The sequence below is a fragment of the Heloderma suspectum genome, chromosome 1 (genome assembly GCF_057233095.1).
Source record: "Heloderma suspectum isolate Gila_16-S chromosome 1, 16-S_ref, whole genome shotgun sequence".
NCBI lineage: Eukaryota > Metazoa > Chordata > Lepidosauria > Squamata > Helodermatidae > Heloderma > Heloderma suspectum.
This window is the reverse complement of record NC_139458.1, coordinates 334,604,294-334,629,068: the sequence shown is the minus strand read 5'-3', so window position 1 is coordinate 334,629,068 and position 24,775 is coordinate 334,604,294. Positions and strand designations below refer to the sequence as shown.

Below are 24,775 nucleotides of genomic sequence, written 5' to 3'. Positions count from 1 at the left end.
TTTTTTTAATTGGAAATGGTGGTGGTGGCAGTCGTTCGGAAGACCGGCCGCTGCTGCCGCCGCCGCCAAACTATAGAGCTTCTCCATCTTTGGCTACAAAGGACATAATCAATCTGATTTCGATATTGACCATCTGGTGATGTCCATGTGTACAGTCGCCTCTTGTGCTGTTGGAAAAGAGTGTTTGCTATGATCAGTGTGTTATCTTGGCAAAACTCTATTAGCCTTTGTCCTGCTTCATTTTGTACACAAGGCCATGCTTGCCTGTTATCCCGGTGATTTCTTGACTTCCTACTTTAGCATTCCAGTCCCTTATGATGAAGAGGACATCTTTTTTTGGTGTGAGTTCTAGAAGGTGTTGTAGGTCTTCATAGAACCGATCAACCTCAGCTTCTTCAGCCTCAGTGGTTGGGGCATAGACTTGAATTACTGTGATGTTGAATGGTTTGCCTTGGATTCGTACTGAGATCATTCTATCGTTTTTGAGGTTGTACCCCAGTACTGCTTTTCCCACCCTTTTGTTGACTATGAGTGCTACTCCATTTCTTCTAAGGGATTCTTGCCCACAGTAGTAGATATGATGGTCTTGTCCATTTTAGTTCGCTGATTCCCAAGATGTCGATGTTCAATCTTGCCATCTCATGTTTGACCACCTCCACCTTACCTTGATTCATTGATCTTACATTCCAGGTTCCTAAACAATATTGTTCTTTACAGCATCGGATTTTCTTTTCAGCACCAGACATATCCACAGCTGAGTGTCCTTTCGGCTTTGGCTCAGCCGCTTCACTCTTTCTGGCACTACTTGGAAATTCCCTCTGCTCTTCCCCAGTAGTATATTGGACACCTTCCGACCTTAGGGGCTAATCTTCCGGCGTCATCTCTTTTAGCCTTGTGATACGTTCCATGGGGTTTTCTTGGCCAGAATATTGGAGTGGGCTGCCATTTCCTTCTCCAGTGGACCACATTTTGTCAGAACTCTTCACCATGACCTGTCCGTCTTGGGTGGCCCTGCACGGCATAGCTTATGGCTTCACTGAGTTACGCAGGCCCCTTCACCACAACAAGGCAGTGATCCATGAAGGGGCATGATGGGATACTCTGCCATAAATACATAAGGGAAGGAACAGAGTTGACTAAAAGAGAGCTTCAGCTCTTGGGCAGTATAGAAATGAAATAAATAAAATAAAATAAAAGTCAGTGGGAAAAGCTATTTTCCAAAATAAAAAGTTATCTGGTTTGTGAAGGTTTAGTTTGCTTTTTAGTCAAATTTTGTCAACTTTAGTTTAGTTTTTACATTAAACTAGAATCTCTTAAATGAAGCACAGCCAAGAAAGATTAAGCATGTATGTATTATTAAAATAATTTATATCTTGCCTTTTCATTTTACAAAAGCATGCAAGGCAGCTTACAAAGAACAAAGGAAGTTTGAACCAGTATAATAATTTCCAGAAATTCCTTTCTCATCTATCCAATTTTGACTTTATGCTACTCTCTCATTGTCTAGTTTCATTTAAAGTGAGACCAAACAAGTCTAGCAAAAAGTTTAAAAAATATTACACCAGTTTTAAAGACCAACTGTAAATCAAAAGAATCTAAGAACTTTAAACACAACAAAATTTGCCCGTCTTCTTATTATGCTGTTTGCGTATGGAACCACAAATTGTCTCATCCTAGTGGTATGTAATATAATTTGGAACAATGAGAAACAGTTACACACAGCACATTTCACTCAGTATTATTCCACATTTGTATTCACTGAACAGTTCCAGTTTTCATTAGGTTCTGCTATTTGGTAAATGGTATTTTAATGTGTTTAACAGTTTTTATTCGTTGAAAAAAAGCTGCAGTGCAATTTTTCCCCGCTTCTATGTAGTAATTTCTATTCCTCTGTGCCATTCTGCAGACATTAAAGTACATAATGTTGGCAGTAATGGGACACAGGATCTTGGAGATACTTGAGAAATTCAAGTATCTAGACCAAATATTTAATATGATGCTGCTCGTGTGGCAGACACTGTTGACTTCTAAATGCAAACAAGATTAAAAGAGATACCAATAGCTGCACAGTTTACGATGTGCTATTACATTAATCGTTGTATCCTGAGATTAAAGAAGAAAAGAAATCACCACAGCCACGCAATACTGCTGGAAAGCCTCTGGGTCACATCATCTACATTTCACGCAACATTATTCCACAGTTGTATTCACTCAATAGTGCCAATTTTCATTAGGTACTGAAGTCTGAATGCTGGCTACGTAGATAGTGACCTATCACATTTCTTGATACCACATGGGTCTGAGTGACCTTTGTTGCAGCCCATCATGAAAGCACCTAGATGTTTATTGCTCCAGTCAATGCTTGATTTCCACTGAGGGATCTAGGTCAGACAATAAGCCACACTACCACAAAAGTGTGGCACTTTCTTCTGTCCCAGCAGTTCCAATGTTCTGCCCTTTTAAGCATGTCAATAATTACCAGTATACCAATTAATTTTTTAATACATTGTTTTTGCTGATTTATCAGTATGTTTTGCTAAAGACCAGCAGGATCCAAAACAGTGTTTGCAATTAGGATGCTCCTAGTACATAGATATGAACATCTGCTGCAGAACTTCCATGTTGGTACTGCAATAAGAAATATGAAGCAGTGCCAAGCTAATTCCCCACACTGAGATGGGAACTCTTCTCTCTCTCTTTTTTACATTGCACCATCTGTTTGGGCTCTGTTACTAGCCCTGTGCTGACATTCAAAGTCAGTCCAGATGAACACATGAAGGGGTGTATGTCAGGATTATGCTTTCAGGCTCCACCTCAAATTCCCTGCATCTGAAGTCTGGTCCATGCAAGGGACCTACACGTGTACCTCCCAATGCACATAGGCTCCGATTGCACAATCTACACTCTGGAAAAATGGAAGGCTAAGACCTGGTGTACACAGCCTACATAATGGGACCTCAGGGTTGGAGGCAGGGCCAGCAGGCATGATCCTACATCCCTACATCCACTAATTTCTACCTGCTTTGAACACAGTGCTACAATGTATAATTGATTCACTGAATATACAGCTTTTTTCAGAGCTGTAGAAAGAATAACAGATATATAACTGTATGGAGGATCTACAGTTGACAACAGGATAAAAGAAAGACATGAAGTGGTAAAGGGAAAAGATTTGGCCGTAAGAAAATGAATCCACACAAGCTTATGACAGTTGCAGTGTCCTACACAATGTAATTATCCAAGCCATTTGCCTTGCACTGCTTAAGTTGTTCCTTTGGAGCGATATGCCTGACATGGTGTTTCATACAAGCTGCATAATAGCTAGTTTACAGAACAAAGGTCAAAAGGCAGCATGAGTCTGAAACAGAATGAGTTTCTGAGGATGACTTTGAAAGATAAGAAAGAGGTAAAATGGCATACATGCTTGAAAAGCAAGTTCCATGCACAAAAGAAAAACACGGAACACAGGCAGAGCTGACAGAGAGATCAAAAACCTTGAGGTGAGTGAAGGTAGAAGAGAGGCAGTAGTGAAAGACTCAAGTGGGGCACTGAAAGAAATGGGGGAACAAATAAGAGGTGAGGGTAAAGCCACGGAGAGGCTTGATGGTAAGGAACTGGTATTCAGTGTGAAGTGAAAAGGATACCAGATGGAAGTTAGCATTAGCATCTTCAGTACAGTGGGCTATCCTAGCAATAGAATATTTTGGCAGAGATGAAAGTATCACAGTATGATATATAAGGGCAAGAGAAGATAAGGTAGCATGAACCAGGTGTCTAATCAGACAAAAAGAAAGAGTGCTCCTTGGCAATGTTACATAACAATTTGGCAACAGCTTGTATCCAGGCTAAAATTTATTTATTTATTTATTTATTTATTTATTCATTCATTTCATTTCTATACTGCCCAATAGCTGAAGCTCTCTGGGCGGTTCACTAAAATTAAAACCAAACAGCACACAATAAAACAATTTAATATATATAGAACATTAAAACCACGATATAACAATACAACCACAGTATACAATACAACAATACTAGCAGCAGTGCAGGAGTTTAAAATACAGATTTAAAACAGCAAAGCTAAAAGTCTAGAAAGCTAAAATGCTAAAATGCCTGGGAAAATAAAAAGGTACTCTTCACCTGGCGCTGAAAGGAATACAATGTAGGTGCCAGGCGAACCTCACTAGGGAGTTCATTCCACAGCCGGAATGAGCTGTGGAAAAAGCCCTCCTCCTAGTAGCCCCCCCTCACTTCCTTTGGCAGGGGCTCATGGAGAAGGGCTGCTGACGATGATCTTAAGGTCTGGGAAGGCACATATGGGAGAAGATTCAAAAATGGGGGAAGATTCAAAAATAAAACAGTTACATGTTCTGAAGACATGCTACTGCATCACCAAGTGCAACTTCCAACGTGGATACCGCTGTTCCACTGCTGTGGACAATTATGTCTGATTATATCTGATTTACTTTTGGTAAGGAAAAGAAATAATAGGAGGCTGGATCTAGGGCCAGCGTCAAAGGTAGGCATGGCTGGGCACTTGCTGAGGGCCCATACCCCCAGCAGGGGGCCGATGGCAACAGCCCCCTGGACTTGCTCCTCCTCTTCACCATTGCAACCTGTTATTCACCTGCCTCTTGCTCTGGCCCAGACAATGGTGCTGGTGAGAAAGAGAAGCAGTACATGCCACTGCCTATGTGCTCACTGGATCTCTGCCTATCAAGCAAGCAAGTGGAAGCAAGGATGAGAAAGAGGAGGAGCAATTGCAGCTGATGGACAACAGTCAGAAGTAAACTCACTGAGGTAGGGAGCCACTGAGGATTTCTTGCCCAAAGGCCCTCAAAAACCTACAGCTGACACTGGCTGGATGTGCAAACATGTATGCCATCTAGGTAGAGAGGAGGAAAACCAGAATTTAAATGCGCTTCAGAATGCATAATGGAATGCAGCAGGGGATGAACAGGCACTAAACAGCGCTTAATTCCCCACCAAAAAAAAGGTTCAAGGGCTCAAACCAGCGTAGAAGGTGTGGCTTCATATCTAAAACAAAAGAGTACACCCCACCCTATCCAGTTAAGGATGAGCTAGTAGCTGTAAGAAAGCAAAGCCTATTTTGGAAACCTACGTAAATGTTTACAAACACATTGCAAATGCTTTCAAAAAAACCTACATTCTAAAAAAAATGTATAGGCTGCAACCCTATACACACTTACATGGTAGTGAGTCCCATTGAAATTAGATGGCCTTACTCCTGAGTAAATATATTTACAATTGCATGATAAGACTCTTAAGAGAATTCTGGGCCCATTTTTCTCACCGAGGTATCAGCGAAATTATTAACGATACTGACAAAATTAGGAATCTCACTGCAACTCAAAGACTGGGAAATGCTCACATACAGGGTATTGCTACTCCATTTACTGCATTGCATTTCATTTATTAAGTGCGACGCTGAATGACTGAGAAAGCCAACATTTTAATGCTACGCTTGACTTGATAGCACATTAATTACTTTTCTTTGTGTATTGCATGTGAGTCACTATCTGTCAACCTTACCTCTCCCTTATCTAAACTTAACTCTGGGTCAGGGCTTAGTTAGTTTGAGCTGAAATGTATTTATTTTTTATTAACAAAAACAGCCTGTGCCTCTCAAATTATTTATGAAATTTCTTCTCTTCTAGATTTGCCCTTGGACATTAAAAACAAGCAGTACTGAACCAAAACAGCAAAACTATCTTAAACTAAATGATATCAATAATGAGAAAAAGTGGGATCAGCTTCCTCCACAGAACATCAAGGCTGAACAAAGAAAATATTTCACAATATTGCGGACAGAATAAAATGCAGTTTCAACAATTACCTGTAGATGGCATTCATCCCATAGCTGTATGTGGCTCTTATAAGGAGTCTCTTTATATTTGCCAACACAGTCATGAATTCCCGCTTGCTGACCCGAGAATCAGTGCCATGCAGCATAAATAGGCTGTGCTTCAGCAACACTTCTTCAGTGTGTTCTTCGAATGGGTTCAAGTGAATTCCCTCCTGAGCTGTGCTGATTGTCAAGCCACTTCCCTAGTAATTATAATAAATGTTAATGGTGCAAACATTTTAAAAAAGCAACAGGTGATGTTGCATCATTATAGAGACCACAGCACTTTGGTATAAAAATGTATGCTGCACATCATATTTCATATATATTATATATCCCCTACTATTTGATATTATTACTGGTGTGGAAATTTAAATAATTAGAGAAAACTCAGATAACCTGCTGGAAACAGACATCACAGTTTTGCATTTTCATGAAAAAAATGAGGAATTCTGAGGCCTAATGTCAGTTATGCAAATGTACAATAGAAGATAAGCAGCTATCTAAAAGAGTGTAAGTTTCCTATGTAGCGTGTACTCCAGTTAACATATATACTTATCTTATGCCTCTCTCTCTCTCTCTCTCTCTCTCTCTCTCTCTCTCGTGACTTTATTCTTCCAAACAAAATTACAACAACATATATCATTTTTCTTTTTTATGTACAGATAATTCAATTTCAAGGATTTTTCCAGTATGAGATTCCTTCCAATTTACAGTTCACATTGTAGTCACAGTGTTTTCTCTTTAATTTTACTTGTCTTAGCTTTATGTACCCTTTCAGAAATTAATGTAGGATGGTGATGCAGTTAACCTTTTTATTATATTTAAGGTGTGGTCTGAAACAAACTTAGGGCTTTTCTATACGAGGCTGTTAATCGGCTGCATCTAAAAAGGTAAAGGTGTCCCCAACCAGTTGTGTCCGACTCTAGGGTGCGGTGCTCATCCCCGTTTCTAAGCCGAAGAGCCAGCGCTATCCGAAGACGCTTCCATGGTCATGTGGCCGGCATGACTGAACACCGAGGTGCACGGAACGCTGTTACCTTTCCCGCCGAGGCGGTACCTATTTATCTACTTGCAATTTCTTGCTTTCGAACTGCTAGGTTGGCAGAAGCTGGGACTGAAGGCGGGAGCTCACTCCGTCACGCAGCACTCGGGTCTCGAACTGCTGACCTGCCGACCTTCCAGTCTGCAGTTCAGCGTCTTAACCACTAAGCCACCGCGGTTTATTCAAAACGTTTGTATCCGGCCTGTATCATTAAGATCTCAGGGCAGTGTACAGATAAAATCAATTTAAACAGTATAAAACAATAAATAATTTAAATAGCTAAAATATTAACTCATTAAGCTTTTAATTTTGTCACAGTTCTGAGAAATGAGCATTACACATGGAGCATTTCCATTCCTGCTTTTCTGCAACATAACCTCTAGGTGGCACTGCGGTATAGCAGAATTGCACAAATGCACAAGTAGAAACAGTGTTTTCTTTCTGCCATCAGAAATAATACCCATTTTCCCTGCTCTAAAAAAACTCGCCAGAAGTGCTGTTTAAAACAGAAGCAAAACTGGAGGTCACTACATCATCTAAAGAACCTGTAAACAATTGTGAGTAGGGAATGGCGAGCACACAGTAAATGCCTCATGTCGAAAAGCTGTTAGTGAGAAGTAATTCCCATTAAAATAAATGGGCTTTATTTGCAATTATCTTTCTTCAAGTGAAGATTTTGGGCATTATCCTGCACACAATTAAGCATTCTTAGGTTTTCTTGAAATCAAGCATGCTTATCTGTGCAGAGGATTGCACCTTCTGTGATGTTTATTGCCATTATGTTAACTTATCATCCCCAACCAAAATTTATCTTAAGAATATTTAGCTGCATTTGTATGTATTCATCCTGTTATTCTTCTTTCTCCATTTCCTTCTTACTCAGTTGTTGTCTTCCCCACCCCAAAATTTAGATTGTACTGCTTCTTGGGGAAGGGGCCTGTAGTTAGCTCCCTTTTTAGCTGAGGAGTTCTGCTGATGTTGTGCCACTGACAATTCACAGAATGAATCCAGAGATATGGTCATACTCTACCTCTATGATGACATCAGATTGAAGCATTGCTTCAGCAGCATCTTCTTCCCCTGTGAGGTCATATGAAACGGTAAATTTCAGATGCCCTCCAGCAGCTGTTATCTGTGGTAAAGAATAATGAGGTTGATGATTACATAGCAGAAAACATGCCTTTAACCATTTTGAACTACTCTTTTCCTGTTACAATGCTTTCAAGGGGAAGGACTTCTAGTGTGGTGAAAGGACATGTGGATGATATAGAGCCCTAAGGAAGGAGTTGTTATAAACTGTTCCTTTCCTGTATGCAATCTCTTTCTCTCTCTCTCTCTCTCTCTCTCTCTCTGTCAGAGCCCTTTGCTGCAGTGCTCTAAATAAGCCATTCTTATAGGTACATTCAGACACTTCTAAAGGCTGGAAACCTATGAATACATGCACATTATTTTTCTCCCCAAACCTCTGATGTAAAGGAGGTAACCATAGCAAGAGCTATGCCACAATAATGTTTGGCCCTTATATTCTATTTTCTCTCCTTTTAAAAAAGCCCCAACATACAAGAGGGAATATTTGGCTGATATTAACTGTAAAAGAAATTGCTAGAGGAATTGGGGCTCTATGGTTCCTCTTCTGTTGTGTCCCTCTTTCCCTCCTCCCCATTTCCAGTTCCCAGATTCAAGGCTAGTAGATAGGGGCTCTCTGTAGCCAGCTTGAAGGACTAGGCTGCTACTTCTGAAGTAAAATGTTAAAACAGAGGGAATCTGCCTGTAGGAAGTAAAAACAAATTCAATTTAAAAGAATGCCACAATCTTTTTCTCCTACAGGCATATCTGTCTGAATGCAGCCTTTCCTTCAGATTTGTTCACTGCCTCAAATACAATATGAGACAAATAACCTCAGAAATTTCTTGACCCCATATTACATTTTCCATCCATTTTTTTTTTAACCATTACCATTTTTAAAGATGCTGATCATGGCATTCCAGAGAACAACAGACTGTTCTTAGGAGCAGCATCAAAACCAAATCACAAATGAAAGTATCCACAGCAAATCCACAGTTTTGCTTTATACCGTGAAAGAACATAACATTTTTTAGAAGTAAAATAAGCCATGTTGCATATTCAAGTATAACAAAGGGTCAAGGTTTAGAATCTCTCCCTCTCTCTGTTGCATACATTCTGCAAGGAATGGAATTGTTTTATTATTCCCAAGGCTGTTTGTTTGTTTATTTAATGTATAACCCATCTTTCCACCAAAAATGGTGTTTGTTTTATTGCCAATAAAATACAGGTTGAAAACAAAATTTTAATTAAAAGATAACTTAAAAAGAAATAAATTAAGAATGCAATTAAAACACACACAATAAAAGAAATAAACTGTACCCAACCAATTAAAAAACAATTCAGCAACAGACCAGTTTATAAACCAAAGCCCTGCTTGAATAAAGATGTCTTTGCCTGCCAATGGAAGGACAATAGGGAAGGAGCCAACCTAGCCTATCTTGGCATAGAGTTCCAGAGCCTGGGAGCAGCCACTGAGACACCGTCTCTTGTGTCCCCACCAATGGAGTCTCCAGTTGTGGTGGAAACGAGAGAAGGGCCTCTCCCAAAGATCTTAAAACCTAGGTAGACTCATATGGAATACTGTGCTCTTTCAGGTAGCCTTGTCCCAAGTGATGCGGGGCTTCTATAGATCATAATCAGCACTTTGAACTGTGTCTGGAAACAGCAAAGCTGTTGTGACAAGGGAGTCACGTGCTCCCTGTAACCAGCCCTGGTTAACAATCTGTCCGTAGCATTCTGTACCAGCTGAAGTTTCCAAATAGTTGTCAAAGGCATAGCCACACTGAGCACATTACAGTAGTACAAATGGGAATAACGTACATCACTATCCACCGCTCAAGATTCCCCACCCCTCATCCTCGTACAGTGTCTCTGAATGCATGAAACCAAAAAGGAATTTCATTGTATGATGTTATGCATTCTAATGAAAACTAAACTAGGTTTTTGTAGGGAGTGGATCACATTCTCTCTGCTATTGTGTGCTATGATACACAATAACTATTTCAATACATTATATCATCATTAAAGTGTGGGCCACTTTAAGCCTCAATAGAGATTACAGTGTTTCATTATCATTCTTTAAAGTTTCTCTCAGCAAATATAGCAAAACAACCCACCACCACAAGTAGAATGCGTTTCATTCCATTGGGGGCCTCTGCAGATCTTCCTGATGGATTATGCTCTCCAGCCAAATATATTAGGATATCGTTGGGGGGGACTTTCACTATAAGTGTAACAATACTAATATTGGATACATAACTCCTGTGCTCTTTGCTCCTGGTACCCTGAGCTGTAAAATTCAAATATCAAAATGGATTTTCCCCCTCTCTCTTAGAAGCTCTAATTTTTGACCTGCTCAAAGGAAATGCAATGATTGAAAAAAGGCAATAAAAAATTATTGTGTTAAAATTGACACGTTCTACAGACTCAGGCTTTCTATTACATACAGTAGAGATGAAGGTTTTTCATCTGTAAAACTTAAGATTCTATGAACAGTACAACTGTACAAATATGAGTAACAGGCATTTCTCCAGTGACACATAGGACCTGCTTAGGGGCCCCACTTGGTGAGGGGAGAGGCATTTTTTTTATCTTCTCCCATGGTTACTGGTCCAGTCCCATTCCTACCACCAGGAAACGAAGTATGATATGCCAAGGTTGAATGTAACTGGGAGCTGTGTGGAGGAAAGAAGACCGCAAACATTGCTCTTTGTGCATGAATTGCTACTATGGGCAAGCACTTTTCATTGGCAACCACAGGCTGGTATGTTTGGGTAAATGTGAGCTGAGCCTGAGTTTCCAGGGATTTCCATGTCTTGGCAGGGGTCCACCTTTATGCCAGGCATGGGGCATGGCCAGGGAAAAGCGAGAAATATCTGTGAAAACAATGCATGAATTTCATACATTATTAGGTTCAGCTTGACAATCCGAACTTAGTGATGGCCCTTGGCACATGTTTGGACTGTTAGCTTGAATAACAAGGCAAGATTAAACCATGTCAGCAACAGGAATCCACTCTTCTAAACCACTCTTCTAAACCAGTACCTTCCAAGCAAGTTTACTTCCAACTTCAATTTGCGTGCCCACATATTATCCCTAACTATGGAAATGAAATATGGTATGTCATCAACATTGTCTACACTCCACAGTTCATTCCCTCTCTTTGATACATACGACCATCCTGAGATGAAATGTCTGGAAGATTGTCCTGAAAATGTACGAGATTATTTTATTTTATTCTCGCCTTGAATTTAAAGCCATTTATTGCAATGTATCTTAAATGGACTCAAGGTTTTATGTTTTAGCAATTTTTTGAAAAAAAAGAATAATCAAGGAACCTTCAAGTATAAACAAACACGTCTGATGCTACATTGTTCACTGCACAGTAAATGGGTGAAATCCCCATAAAAATGGCAAGCTTACTGTTGAATAGGCTGCCAACATAACCCCAAACTGATTGCCACCTGAGATAAAGTACTGAATGAAGAACAAGCCACCTTAACAGATGGGCAGTAAGTATGTATGCACCTCGTGTGGGTTTCAGGATGCACAGATGGAATGTCTGAACATCTGTTTGCTTTAATTTATGCGCTTATGTTTTAAGAGAATGTTCCATCATTAATCCAAGCCTTGGATTAGCATTTTTAGAAATAACAAATACTGGCTGAAAAGTCATAAGGAGAATTTTATATGCATTTGTTGCATTTAGGGAAAAGGGAAAGAGATGTAGAAATGAATTCTAATGAAGCTCTCACCATCGAAACAACATATGTATGTCTTATCGTCAGCTACTATTATGTATCTTAGTTCTGCTGAAGTTCTGTTTGTTAAAAAAGGAGCGCAAGTTAAAAAACAATTCTCTATCTTTGATAAGACCTTTGTCCAGAGTTAGCATGACAGATAAAAGAAAAACAGTATTTTTTCCTTGCTCTGTTTGAACAAGCATACAGTACTAAGGCGTTTTAAAACAGGTTTTGTTCCCTGTAAATATTTTCCACAGGAGTATGGTATTCAATGTTATAGAGAAAATCCCATTCCTCAGTGCCAGCATTAGAGAACTGTGCATCTAAAGCAAATAGTAAAAATACCACTAGTCCTATTCTGGATTGGGACAAATTACTAATGACATACAGCTAGTTGTTTCTATTGGATAGCACCGTGAAATGTCCCCAAATTTTCTTGAAACCAACATCTGACCACTGTCATATAAGGCCTATTGCTTGGGCTTTTCCTTTTCCTGCTGTTCATGTTGCTCCACCAAAAGGAAGAAGGTGCAAGAAGAGCTAGAAGCAAAATAGTGATTTGGGGTGCGGGTATAGTCAGATTCAAAACGGTAGCTCATGTGATGCCTCAAAGATAAGGGATATGGTTTGCAACAACTTGGAGCTGACATCCCTTCTAAAGCATGCAAAGGCCAATAGCTAGATCATATTGGTCAATGTTGTGTGCATCCTCCAGCCAAGTACTGTATACATCCCATGGCATGGTTGTCCATAAGCACCAGTCCAGGGTAATATTACTCTCATATCGAAATAGGAGGACTGAGGCTAAGAAAATAGTGGCTATCCTAAGAACACACAACAATGTCATGTCTGAAGTTAGAGGTGGACTGGGGCCTTCCCAGCAAACCATTTAAGCTCTTACACCAGCTTCATCATGGTTGTACCAAAATATATTAATGAAACTTACTAGCCACCTTTTGAGCATGATACCTGAAAATCTGTTTGCCTTTATTTATTCAGTCTCTAAGCAAAGTATCACTTCTGTACAAATAGTACTATTGCAATGGACCCATAGTATATTATACAAACTATATATAAATCTCCCAGAGTGCTTTGTCTAATGAGTGGTATAGAAAGGTAATAAATACATAAATACATAAATAAATAAATACCAAGGCTGGGCGGCAGTCGCTGGCGGAGCGCTAGGGGCAGGCCATGCCAGGTAAGGCGAACAAGGGAGAGATGTGTAGTATCTGTCCCCTGCTCTGGGCCTGTCCAGAGCCAAAGGATGGCTGGGGGAGGCGTGACTCCATCTTCTGGCCTTTGTTTGCTGCTCTGCAATGCCAGTTCTGTTACCCAGAAAACCTCCCTCATCCATGACATGATCCTGGAAGACGGTGCAGACCTGGCATGTATTACGGAGACCTGGCTGGCCGAGGCTGCTGCTCCAACTCTGGCAGCCATGTGTCCAACCGGATTTTCATACGCACAGCAGCCGAGGGCTGGGGATCGGGGAGGGGGAGTGGCTGTTATCTACCAAGAGTCCTTGGTCTTCACCAGACCCCCTCTCCGGGAGACCAAGGTTGCTGAGTGCATGTACTGGAGGTTGGGCCCGAAGGGCAGTCTGGGGATTCTGCTCATGTACCGTCCACCCCACTGCACGACTGACTCCCTGGCTGAGGTGCTTGAGGTGGTCTCTGATGTACGTGTACAGTCCCCTAACTTATTGGTGTTGGGGGACTTCAACATACATTCAGAGGCCATCCTCACAGGATCACCTCGGGACTTCATGGAGACCATGGCTTCCTGGGAGCTGCACCATATTCTAACTGGGCCCACCCATGTAGCCGGTCATGCACTAGATCTTGTGTTTGTTTCTGGAGAAGCAGGGAGTGATCTGGAAGTCGGGGGTATATCCACCACCCCCTTGTCATGGTCAGATCACTATGTGGTGACATTAGACTTCTCGGTTCCACAACCGCTCTGCAGGGGTGGAGGACCCATTAAAATGGTCCGCCCCAGGCGTCTTATGGATCCGAATGGATTCCTGAACGCGCTTGGGGATTCTCTGGGGCACACCAACGGCCACCCTGTCGAGACCCTGGTGGGTGACTGGAAAGCCGCAATCACTGGGGCATTAGATCGGGTGGCTCCGAAATGCCCTGTCCCCCTGAACAGGGCTCGGACTGCACCATGGTTCAGTCCACAGTTACGAGCTCTGAAACAGGAGGTGAGATGGCTAGAGCGCTGGTGGTGGACGTCTCGCTCCAAAGACGATCAGACACAGGCTAGAGCTATATCTTCAGCCTATCACGTGGTGGTGAAGGCAGCAAAAAAGGAATATTATGCTGCCTCTATCACATCTGCAGAGTGCTGTCCCAGGAGGCTGCTCCAAGTGGCCCGGAGTCTTGTGGCTCCGGAACCACTGGAGCATTCTAAGGCCTCCTGTGAGGCCTTGGCAAGGCACTTTGCAGATAAAATTGATCAGATTAGGAATGTTACTCCGCACACTGTGGATACAGTTATTGAGCAAGAGGCAACCTGTGGCAAACTGGTTTTGTGGGATCGGTTTCAGCTTCTTCCTTCTGATGAAATGGACAAGGTGCTTTCATCTGTAAGGCTGACCACCTGCTTACTTGATCCTTGACCATCGTGGCTCATTATGGGCTGCAGAGAGAGACTGAGTGAGGGGATCAGGGCAGTGGTGAATGCCTCCCTTGAGAAGGGAGTGATGCCATCAGCCCTCAAGGAAGCAGTGATAAGACCGCTCTTAAAGAAGCCCTCCTTGGATCCCCAAGTTCTGAACAACTTTCGCCCAGTCTCAAATCTGTAGGGATGTATGAAAGTCACTTAGCTTTTCGAAGGGTGACATTCGCTGTGCGGGGGAGGCGCTCCGTCTCTCCCCCCGAAATTCTGTCTGGCCGGCTCCGCTCTGTGGAGGTTCTGCAGAGCCACCAGCTGGGGCTGCCCGCAGCCAGACATCCAGCCTCTGGGCAGCCTGCAGGGACGGAAATGGCGGCTGCCGTAGCCGCCGCCGTTTGCGTCCCTGTATTTTGCCGTGATAGGCGTTGTAAGTATTTATGTAGCCTATCATGGCAAGCAAAAAAAACCAAAACAGAGGACACAAATGGCGGCAGCTATGGCGGTCGCCATTTGCGTTCCCTTTTTTTCACCGTTTTAGCCTACATAAATATTTACGTAGGCTACAGCAAAAACAAAGGGGAACACAAATGGTGTAGTGGGTGCCATTTGCGTTCCCTTTCCCCCCTGCCATTTTAGCCTACGTAAATATTTACGCAGGCTATTACGGCGGGGGGGGGAAGGACTGCAAATAGCGCCCACTACGCCATTTGCATTCCCCCCCTTTTTTTGCTGTAATAGCCTATGTAAATATTTACGTAGGCTAAAACGGCGAAAAAAAGAGAATGCAAATGGTGGCCGCCGTAGCCACCGCCATTTGAGTCCGCTGATTTATTTTTTTTTGCTTGCCGTGATAGGCTACGTAAATACTTACGTAGCCTATCACGGCCTCCACAGGGACGCAAATGGCATCCCTGCGTTAGATGTGATAGGCTATGTAATTATTTACGTAGCCTATCATGGCTATGATGAAGAAGCAAATGGCGGCCGCAGACACGGCCGCCATTCGCAAGTCAGCGCAGACGGCAGCAGGTAAGTGCTCCGTTTCATGCACCTTTCATGGGTGTGTGTGGGGGGGCTTCGTTCCGCCATGGGTTTCGGGGGGCCGAATGCACTGGCATTCGGCCTCACCGAGATCCGTGGCAGAATTTTCTGACATCCCTACAGATCTGCCATTTTGGGGCAAGGTGATTGAGTTGGTGGTGGCAATGCAGTTGAAGTAGTTGATGTACGAAAGTTACTTACCTTTTCGCGGATTCTGTTCATGGGGGGGGGGAAGCGATCCAGTCCTCCCCCCCGGAATCCTCGATGGCCAGCTGTGCTCTGCGGCGGCTCTGCGGAGCAGCCAGCGAGGCCCAGGCCAGGGCCGTCCGCAGCTGGATTTCCAGCCGTGGAGGGCTCTGGGTAAAAACAAAAACAAAAAACGCGTACGCAAATGGCGGCGGCTATGGCCGCCATTTGCCTTCCTTGTTTTTCACCATCTTAGTCTACGTAAATATTTACGTAGACTATGATGAAGACAAGAAAGGGGAATGCAAATAGCGCCTCGTACGCTATTTGTGTTCCCCTTTCTTGTCTTCGTCTTAGTCTACGTAAATATTTACGTAGACTAAGACGGCGAAAAATAAGGAACGCAAATGGTGGCGGCTGTAGCCGCCACCATTTGCTTAAATGTTTTTTTGTTTTTTCACCCAGACGTGATAGGCTATGTAAGTCTTTACGTAGCCTATCACATCTATGGGGGGAGAAAACACACACACAGAGACTGCAAATGGCAGCAGCGGCAGCCAGTTGAAAGACCGCTGGAGCCGCCGCCGTCCGAAACATCCGCCCCAGGTAAGTCTCATCCTGGGGGGGATCTGCGGGGGGCGGGGTGTGTGGCAGGCCGTTCTGTGATGGATTTGGGGGGGCTGAATGCACTGGCATTCGGCCTCATCGAGATCCGTCACGGAATTCTCTGACATCCCTAAGTTGAAGGCACACTTGGAAGAAACTGATTATCTAGACCCGTTTCAGTCGGGCTTCAGGCTTGGGCATGGGACAGAAATGGCCTTGGTCGCCTTGGTGGATGATATGCGGAGGGCTCTGGATAGGGGTGAATGCTCCTTCCTTGTTCTCCTTGACCTCTCAGCGGCTTTTGATACCATTGACCACGGTATCCTCCTGGACCGCCTGGAGGGGTTGGGCATTGGAGACACCGTATTGCGGTGGTTCCGGTCCTTCCTCTCTGGCAGGTACCAGAGGGTAGCACTGGGAGAGGAGGTTTTGGACCCGTGGCCACTCACTTGTGGGGTGCCACAGGGTTCCATCCTCTCCCCAATGCTATTTAACATCTATGTGAAGCCGCTGGGGGCTATCATCAGGAGGGTTGAGGTGCGGTGTCATCAATATGTGGATGACACGTAGCTCTACCTCTCGTTCAAATCTTCACCAAGATTGGCCATAGAATCCCTGTCCAAATGTCTGGAGACGGTGAGTGGCTGGATGGGGAGAAATAAGCTGAAGCTGAACCCTGACAAGACCGAGGTACTTTTGGTGGGAGACAAGAGGAGGCTGGGGGGGTATGGCTACCCTTGAAAGACCAGGTCCGTAGCCTGGGGGTCATTTTGGACTCCCAGCTGTCCATGGAGTCTCAGGCATCAGCTGTGAGCCAGACAGCACTGTATCAACTCCATCTGATACAGTGGCTGCGCCGCTTCCTTCCCAACCATCTGCTCCCATCGGTAGTACATGCCCTGGTCTCCTCTCATTTAGACTACTGTAATGCGCTCTATGTGGGGTTACCCTTGAAGACGGTTCGGAAGCTGCAGCTGGTACAGAAAGCGGCGGCTCGCCTGATTAAAGGCAGCCGCCAGCGAGATCACATCACTCCAGTGCTGAAGGAGTTGCACTGGTTACCAGTTGTTTTCCGGGCCAAATTCAAGGTGTTGGTTTTGACCTTTAAAACCCTATATGGTTCCGACCCAGCCTATCTTGAGGAGTGCCTCCAGAAACACCAGACAGGCTGCTCAACAAGATCAGCCTTGGATGGCCTTCTCTCTGTCCCATCAGCCAGGACAGCTAGACTGGTGGGGACGAGGGAGTGGGCCTTTTCTGTGGTGGCCCCCACTCTGTCCCCTTCATGGATCACTGCCTTGTTGTGGCGAAGGGGCTTGCGTAACTCATTGAAGCCATAAGCTATGCCGTGCAGGGCCACCCAAGACGGACAGGTCATGGCAGAGAGTTCTGACAAAATGTGGTCCACTGGAGAAGGAAATGGCAACCCACTCCAGTATTCTGGCCAAGAAAACCCCATGGAACGTATCACAAGGCTAAAAGAGATGACGCCGGAAGATGAGCCCCTCAGGTCGGAAGGTGTCCAATATGCTACTGGGGAAGAGCAGAGGGTATTTCCAAGTAGCGCCAGAAAGAGTGAAGCGGCTGGGCCAAACCCGAAAGGACACTCAGCTGTGGATGTGTCTGGTGGTGAAAAGAAAATCCGATGCTGTAAAGAACAATATTGTTTAGGAACCTGGAATGTCAGATCAATGAATCAAGGCAAGCTGGAGGTGGTCAAACATGAGATGGCAAGATTGAACATCGACATCTTGGGAATCAGCGAACTAAAATGGACAGGCATGGGCGAATTTAATTCAGGTGACCATCATATCTACTATTGTGGGCAAGAATCCCTTAGAAGAAATGGAGTAGCACTCATAGTCAACAAAAGGGTGGGAAAAGCAGTACTGGGGTACAATCTTAAAAATGATAGAATGATCTCAGTACGAATCCAAGGCAAACCATTCAACATCACAGTAATTCAAGTTTATGCCCCAACCACTGAGGCCGAAGAAGCTGAGGTTGATTGGTTCTATGAAGACCTACAACACCTTCTAGAACTAACACCAAAAAAAGATGTCCTCTTCATCATAGGGGATTGGAATGCTAAAGTAGGAAGTCAAGAAATCACCGGGATAACAGGCAGGCATGGCCTTGGTGTACAAAATGAAGCAGGACAAAAGCTAATAGAGTTTTGCCAAGAGAACATGCTGATCATAGCAAACACTCTTTTCCAACAGCACAAGAGGCGACTCTACACATGGACGTCACCAGATGGTCAATATCGAAATCAGATTGATTATGTCCTTTGCAGCCAAAGATGGAGAAGCTCCATACAGTCAGTCAAAACAAGACCTGGAGCTGAGTGTGGCTCAGATCATGAGCTGCTTCTTGCAAAATTTCGGCTTAAATTGAAGAACGTCGGGAAAACCACTAAACCATTCAGGTATGACCTAAATCATATCCCTGATGAATATACAGTGGAAGTGAGGAATAGATTTCAGGGATTAGACGTGATAGACAGAGTGCCTGAGGAACTATGGACGGAGGTCCGTAACATTGTTCAGGAGGCAGCAACGAAATCCATCCCAAAGAAAAAGAAATGCAAGAAAGCAAAGTGGCTGTCTGATGAGGCTTTACAAGTAGCTCACGAAAGAAGGGAAGCGAAAAGCAAGGGAGAAAGGGGAAGATATACCCAACTGAATGCAGAGTTCCAGAGAATTGCAAGGAGAGACAAGAAGGCCTTCTTAAATGAACAATGCAAAGAAATCGAGGAAAACAACAGAATGGGAAAGACTAGAAATCTCTTCAAGAAAATTGGAGATCTCAAGGGAACGTTTTGTGCAAAGACGGGCATGATAAAGGACAAAGAAGGCAGGGACCTCACAGAAGCAGATGAGATTAAGAAGAGGTGGCAAGAATACACAGAAGAACTATACAGGAAAGATCTGAATGTCCCTGATAGCCAGGAGTGTGCGGTCACTGAACTTGAGCCGGACATCCTAGAGAGTGAAGTCAAGTGGGCCTTAGGAAGCATTAGTAGAAACAAAGCTAGCGGAGATGACAGTATTCCAGCCGAGCTATTTAAAATCCTAAAAGATGATGCTGTTAAAGTGCTGCATTCAATATGCCAACAAATCTGGAACACTCAACAGTGGCCACAAGACTGGAAAAGGTCAGTTTACATTCCAATTCCAAAGAAGGGCAACGCCAAAGAGTGTTCAAACTACCGCACAATTGCGCTCATTTCACATGCCAGCAAGGTGATGCTCAAAATCCTACAAGCTAGGCTTCAGCAGTATGCGAACCGAGAACTACCGGAAGTACAAGCTGGGTTTAGAAGAGGCAGAGGAACTAGAGATCAAATCGCCAACATTCGCTGCATCATGGAGAAAGCAAGAGAATTCCAGAAAAACGTCTATTTCTGCTTCATTGACTACGCTAAAGCCTTTGATTGTGTGGATCACAACAAACTGTGGCAAATTCTGAAAGTGATGAGTACCAGACCACCTTACCTGTCTCCTGAGAAACCTGTACGAGGGTCAAGAAGCAACAGTAAGAACCAGACATGGAACAACCGATTGGTTCAAAATTGGGAAAGGAGTACGACAAGGCTGCATATTGTCACCCTGCTTATTTAACTTATATGCAGAGTACATCATGAGAAATGCCGGGTTGGATGAATCAGAGGTCGGAATTAAGATTGCTGGGAGAATTATCAACAACCTCCGATATGCAGACGATACCACCCTAATGGCAGAAAGCGAAGAGGATCTCAAGAGCCTCTTGTTGAGGGTGAAAGAGGAGAGTGCAAAAGCTGGTTTGAAACTCAACATTACAAAAACGAAGATCATGGCATCTGGCCCTATCACTTCCTGGCATATAGAAGGGGAAGAAATGGAAGCAGTGACAGATTTTACTTTCTTGGGCTCCAAGATCACCGCAGACGGTGACTGTAGCCCTGAAATTAAAAGACGCTTGCTCCTTGGGAGGAAAGCTATGGCCAACCTAGACAGCATAGTAAGAAGCAGAGACATCACCTTGCCGACAAAGGTCCGTCTAATCAAAGCTATGGTTTTCCCAGTAGTAATGTATGGCTGTGAGAGCTGGACTATAAGGAAGGCTGAGCACCGAAGAATTGATGCTTTCGAACTGTGGTGCTGGAGAAGACTCTTACGAGTCCCCTGGACTGCAAGGAGGTCAAATCAGTCCATCCTAAAGGAAATCAACCCTGAGTGCTCATTGGAAGGACAGATAATGAAGCTGAAGCTCCAATATTTTGGCCACCTAATGCGAAGAGAAAACTCTCTGGAAAAGACCCTGATGCTGGGAAAGACTGAAGGCAAAAGGAGAAGGGGACGGCAGAGGATGAGATGGCTAGATAGCATCACCGATGCAATGAATATGAACTTGAGCACGCTCCGGGAGAGAGCGCAGGACAGGAAGGCCTGGCGTGCTATGGTCCATGGGGTCATGAAGAGTCGGACACGACTGAACAACAACAACCCCACTCTGTGGAACTCCCTCCCTAGGGAACTCCGCCATGCCCCTTCTTTAATGAGCTTCCGCCGTGCATTAAAAACTAGGGATGTACGAAAGTCACTTACCTGGTCCCGCAGCTTGCTTCACAGTGGGGGGGAGGTGCTTCGGTTCTCCCCCTGAAGTTCAGGCCAGGGGGGAGGCGTCCCGCGTCGCCCGGACGAAATTCAGGCCAGGGGGGGAGGTGCCCCGCCTCGCCCGGCCGAAATTCAGGCCGGGGAGAAGCGCCCCGTCTCCCCGGCCACGAAATAAAAAAGTGAATGTTAAAAAAAAACACCACACACACGTGATAGGCTACGTAACGATTTACGTAGCCTATCATGGCTGACTTTGGAAATCCAGCCGTGATAGGCTACGTAAATCGTTACGTAGCCTATCACGTGTGTGTGTTTTTAACATTCACTTTGTAATGGCGGCGGCGGCGGCAGCCGGTCGGAAGACCGGCCGCCACCCCCGCCCCCACCTAAACGCCGCCGAAACGCCACCGGGACCCGCCACCGAGAGGGACATTTGAGGGAGGTAAGTCCCATCCCAGGGGGGGTGGCAAGGGGTGGCGGAGAATTTCACCGCCAATTTCGGTGGGCCGAATGCGTTGGCATTCGGCCTCCCCGAGATCTGTGGAGAAATTCTCCGCCATCCCTATTAAAAACATGGTTGTTCAGGCAGGCATTTGGGGTGGAAATAAAGCCAGACTGCTCACTTGAGGAAATGATATTAAAGGCAAAACTGCAGTACTTTGGCCACATCATGAGAAGACAGGATACCCTGGAGAAGATGCTGATGATGCTAGGGAAAGTGGAAGGCAAAAGGAAGAGGGGCCGACCAAGGGCAAGATGGATGGATGATATTCTGGAGGTGACAGACTCGACCTTGGGGGAGCTGGGGGTGGCGACAGCCAACAGGAAGCTCTGGCATGGGCTGGTCCATGAAGTCACAAAGAGTCGGAAGCGACTGACCAAATAAACAACAACAGGGTATTTTAGAAAACGTTTTTATTGTAGAATTTTATTGTTTTAAACTGTTTTATTATATGCTATACATCACCCAGAGTGGCTGGGTGACCAGCCAGATGGGCGATTAATAAATTTAATAAATAAATAAATAAATTTAACACAGTATGTTGACTGAAATTTACAATTGTTCTGAAACACTTGTAGCTGATTGCAACTATCCAGAGAAATAGTGGAGATATTTAGAACACCTGAATTTGATTAAATATACTTTAGGACAGGTGTCGACACAGTTCAGATTTGTAGGATCTACTGTATTTTTTCTTCTTTTACTTGAACATCAAAGTCTATTAACTGGAACCAGGTGCAAATAGTGGCTTGAGGAGGGGATCGTGCTAAATTCAAAATGGTGGCTCTTAGGATGTAACCAGTTACCTACTGTATTCCATGAGTCATACACTGGGTGGTCTTGATATACAAGGAGAGACCTACATCTGTTACTACAGATCAAGAATTCTAGCCACCTAATTTAGGTGGGAAAGGATTCTTTATCTACCTTTTGCCCTCTAGGAATTTTAATAGCCACTGCTACAATGAATTTGTAGTTTTTGAACTTGTCTATGTTCTAACTATTCACACATATAGGGGCAGTGAGTTCATCAGACCAATTATCCAGTCTGAGGAAAGTTCTGTTACTCAAAAGCTTGCACACTGCATTGTGAACACTTTTGGTCCTAGTAGAAAGTATACTTTTATTGATACTGAATTTTGTACTACCAGATCAAGGTGGCTATCTCATTTTGGTCTGCTCAGATGCTCATATCTTCAAACAGCAAAATCAAGATCATCAACAAAGTTCTGCCTGTGTAATATATCTTAACCATATACTTATGCTGGCTTCATATCTGTGTAGGCACAGCTGAACCATTCATTTGTCTGTATGTGTAGTGCAGGAGCACACAAGTACCATATATGTGGCATATGTATTATTTCCTTATGCACCACATTTTTACACAGGCAGGACAGTATCTATAAGTGCAATCCACACACAGAAATATTGCTTTATGCATAAATTGCCCTTGCCCTCTGTCAAGGCCAGGGCTGCCTAAAATGTACTCATTATGGTTGTCCTTTTGACCAAAATCATTATTTTCCAAGCAGAACTCCTACAATTTAAGTTGATGAAGAAAACATTAATTAAAATGAGGCTCATTGTTCAAGTTCAGTTCATTGTTCAGTTCATAACGATAATTCTTTCTTTGGGGAAGATAGTAATTTTTCAGTATCGATTTTTTAAAAGCATTTGTAGTATTTCTTGCACCACAGAGAGTACCCTTCCTTGGTTTTGCTGAGATCCAGTATTAACACCCTATTGTTCTGTATATACACAGACAATAGTATATTATTTGGAAGAAATATAATAGACTTATTATTCTGATAGTAGCTTAACACTAGAGAACACACAATAAAGGCATTCTTCCCACACCACCAACTAACCAACCAACCAACCAAACAACCAACCAATAAATAAATAAATCACATTTTAAACTATGTTTGCAGCACTCTTTGAAGTTTAGTGGGGAAAAATGTAATCAATCTGCTGGCCTGTAAGGAAATGGAACGTAGACTCATTCAATTATCTCCATCATGGACCAGTAGACTCTGGGAGACTCAGAAGAACTTATTGCACCATCAGTGTAGATGTGTACACATTTTTACAACTACAGCCAACCAATCACACACACACACACACACACACACAAGTCAATCCAGTGTTTATATTTGGCTTTCACTAACCACATTTGTGGAAGCACCCAGATACATTTCCAAACAAAGTGTACAGAAGAGCCATGCTGAATCAACCCAAAGGCCCATCTGCACCAGCATTCTGTTCCACAGATGCCTGTGAGATGCCCGCAAGCAGGACATGAGGGCAATAGCACCTGCCTGCTCATGTTCCTGAGCAGCTGGTATTAAGAGACATATTAGTGTCTCTGATACTGGAGGTAATATATAACCATGATGGCTAGTGGCCACTGATAGCTTTATCCTCCATGAATTTATCTAATACCCTTCAAAGCTATCCAGGTTGGTGGCCATAATTACACCTTGAAGTAGCAAATTCCATAGCTTAACTATGGGCTTGTCTTCTGGCCGCTGCCGAGCTGCTGCAGCCGCAAATGGCAGCTGTCTTTGTGGCTGCCATTTGCATGGCTGCCTTTTGCCATGATAGACTACCTAAGTATTTATGTAGCTTATCACGGCAAAGAGCAGGGGTGCAAATGGTGGCCGCTACGCCATTTCTGCCCCTGTTCTTTGCCGTGATAGGCTACGTAAGTATTTATGTTGCGGTGGGGGGGAGGCCGCCATTTATGTCCCCGCCTTTTGCCGTGATAGGCTATGTAAATACTTACATAGCCTATCATGGCTTGGCAGGGACGCAAATGGCGGCCTCCCCCCCACCGCGGACGCCCCAGATCGGAACGGTAAGTGCATTTCGTATATCCCTATCTATAATATTCCTTTTGGGAAATTGTTTGGCCTTGCCCATGGGGCCCAAGCCCTCAATCTATTTCCCAGGTCCCCGAATCTATTGCTCAGAGCCAACACCTGCCCACTTGCTGCACCCCTCCATCATAACCCCCTCCCCCACATGGCAATTAAGCTTAGAAAAAAATATTCCATATGTGCCAATGGAAGCTCCCACCCCTAATATAGATTAATTGCATGGAGAGGTGGCCATTTTCTCTAGGATGGAGAGGAGACAGAGAGTGATTCAAGCAGAAAAAGAGACAAAAATGTGTTTGTTGCCCTCCTGAAAGGTTAAACAATCCGTGCAGGAAGATCCTTCTCCAAGGTCCTCTACCCTGGCAGATGCTGGTCTTGTGTATTTGTGTAGTATGGCTTCTCTTGACCTTTGTGTGGGCTCCTTCATACGGAGTTTTTATCCTGCTATTGAGATTACTCACTCAAGGAAATTTGTGGGCCCTTTAGATGACATCATTAACCTCCAGGACATCTCCTGCACTAAATGACCTTTATTCTGCAAATTCAAGAGTAGGGATGTACGAAAATCACTTACCTGTTCACAGATTATGCTGATGGGGGGGGAGGCGTTCCGTCCCTCCAC

The 24,775-nt window shown here is 43.9% G+C and overlaps 1 protein-coding gene across 1 annotated transcript in view; it reads right to left on the bottom strand.

Moving 5' to 3' along the window:
* The window catches only part of LAMA2 (laminin subunit alpha 2), a 619,437-nt gene that overhangs the window by 248,806 nt on the left and 345,856 nt on the right, over positions 1-24,775 (bottom strand). Inside the window, exons 13-14 of the mRNA XM_084827486.1 lie at positions 7,942-8,043; positions 5,858-6,069 (exon numbers count right to left, since the gene is read on the bottom strand). Coding sequence (XP_084683612.1) covers positions 5,858-6,069; positions 7,942-8,043 — 314 coding nt within the window. The remainder of the gene's footprint in view (positions 1-5,857; positions 6,070-7,941; positions 8,044-24,775) is intronic.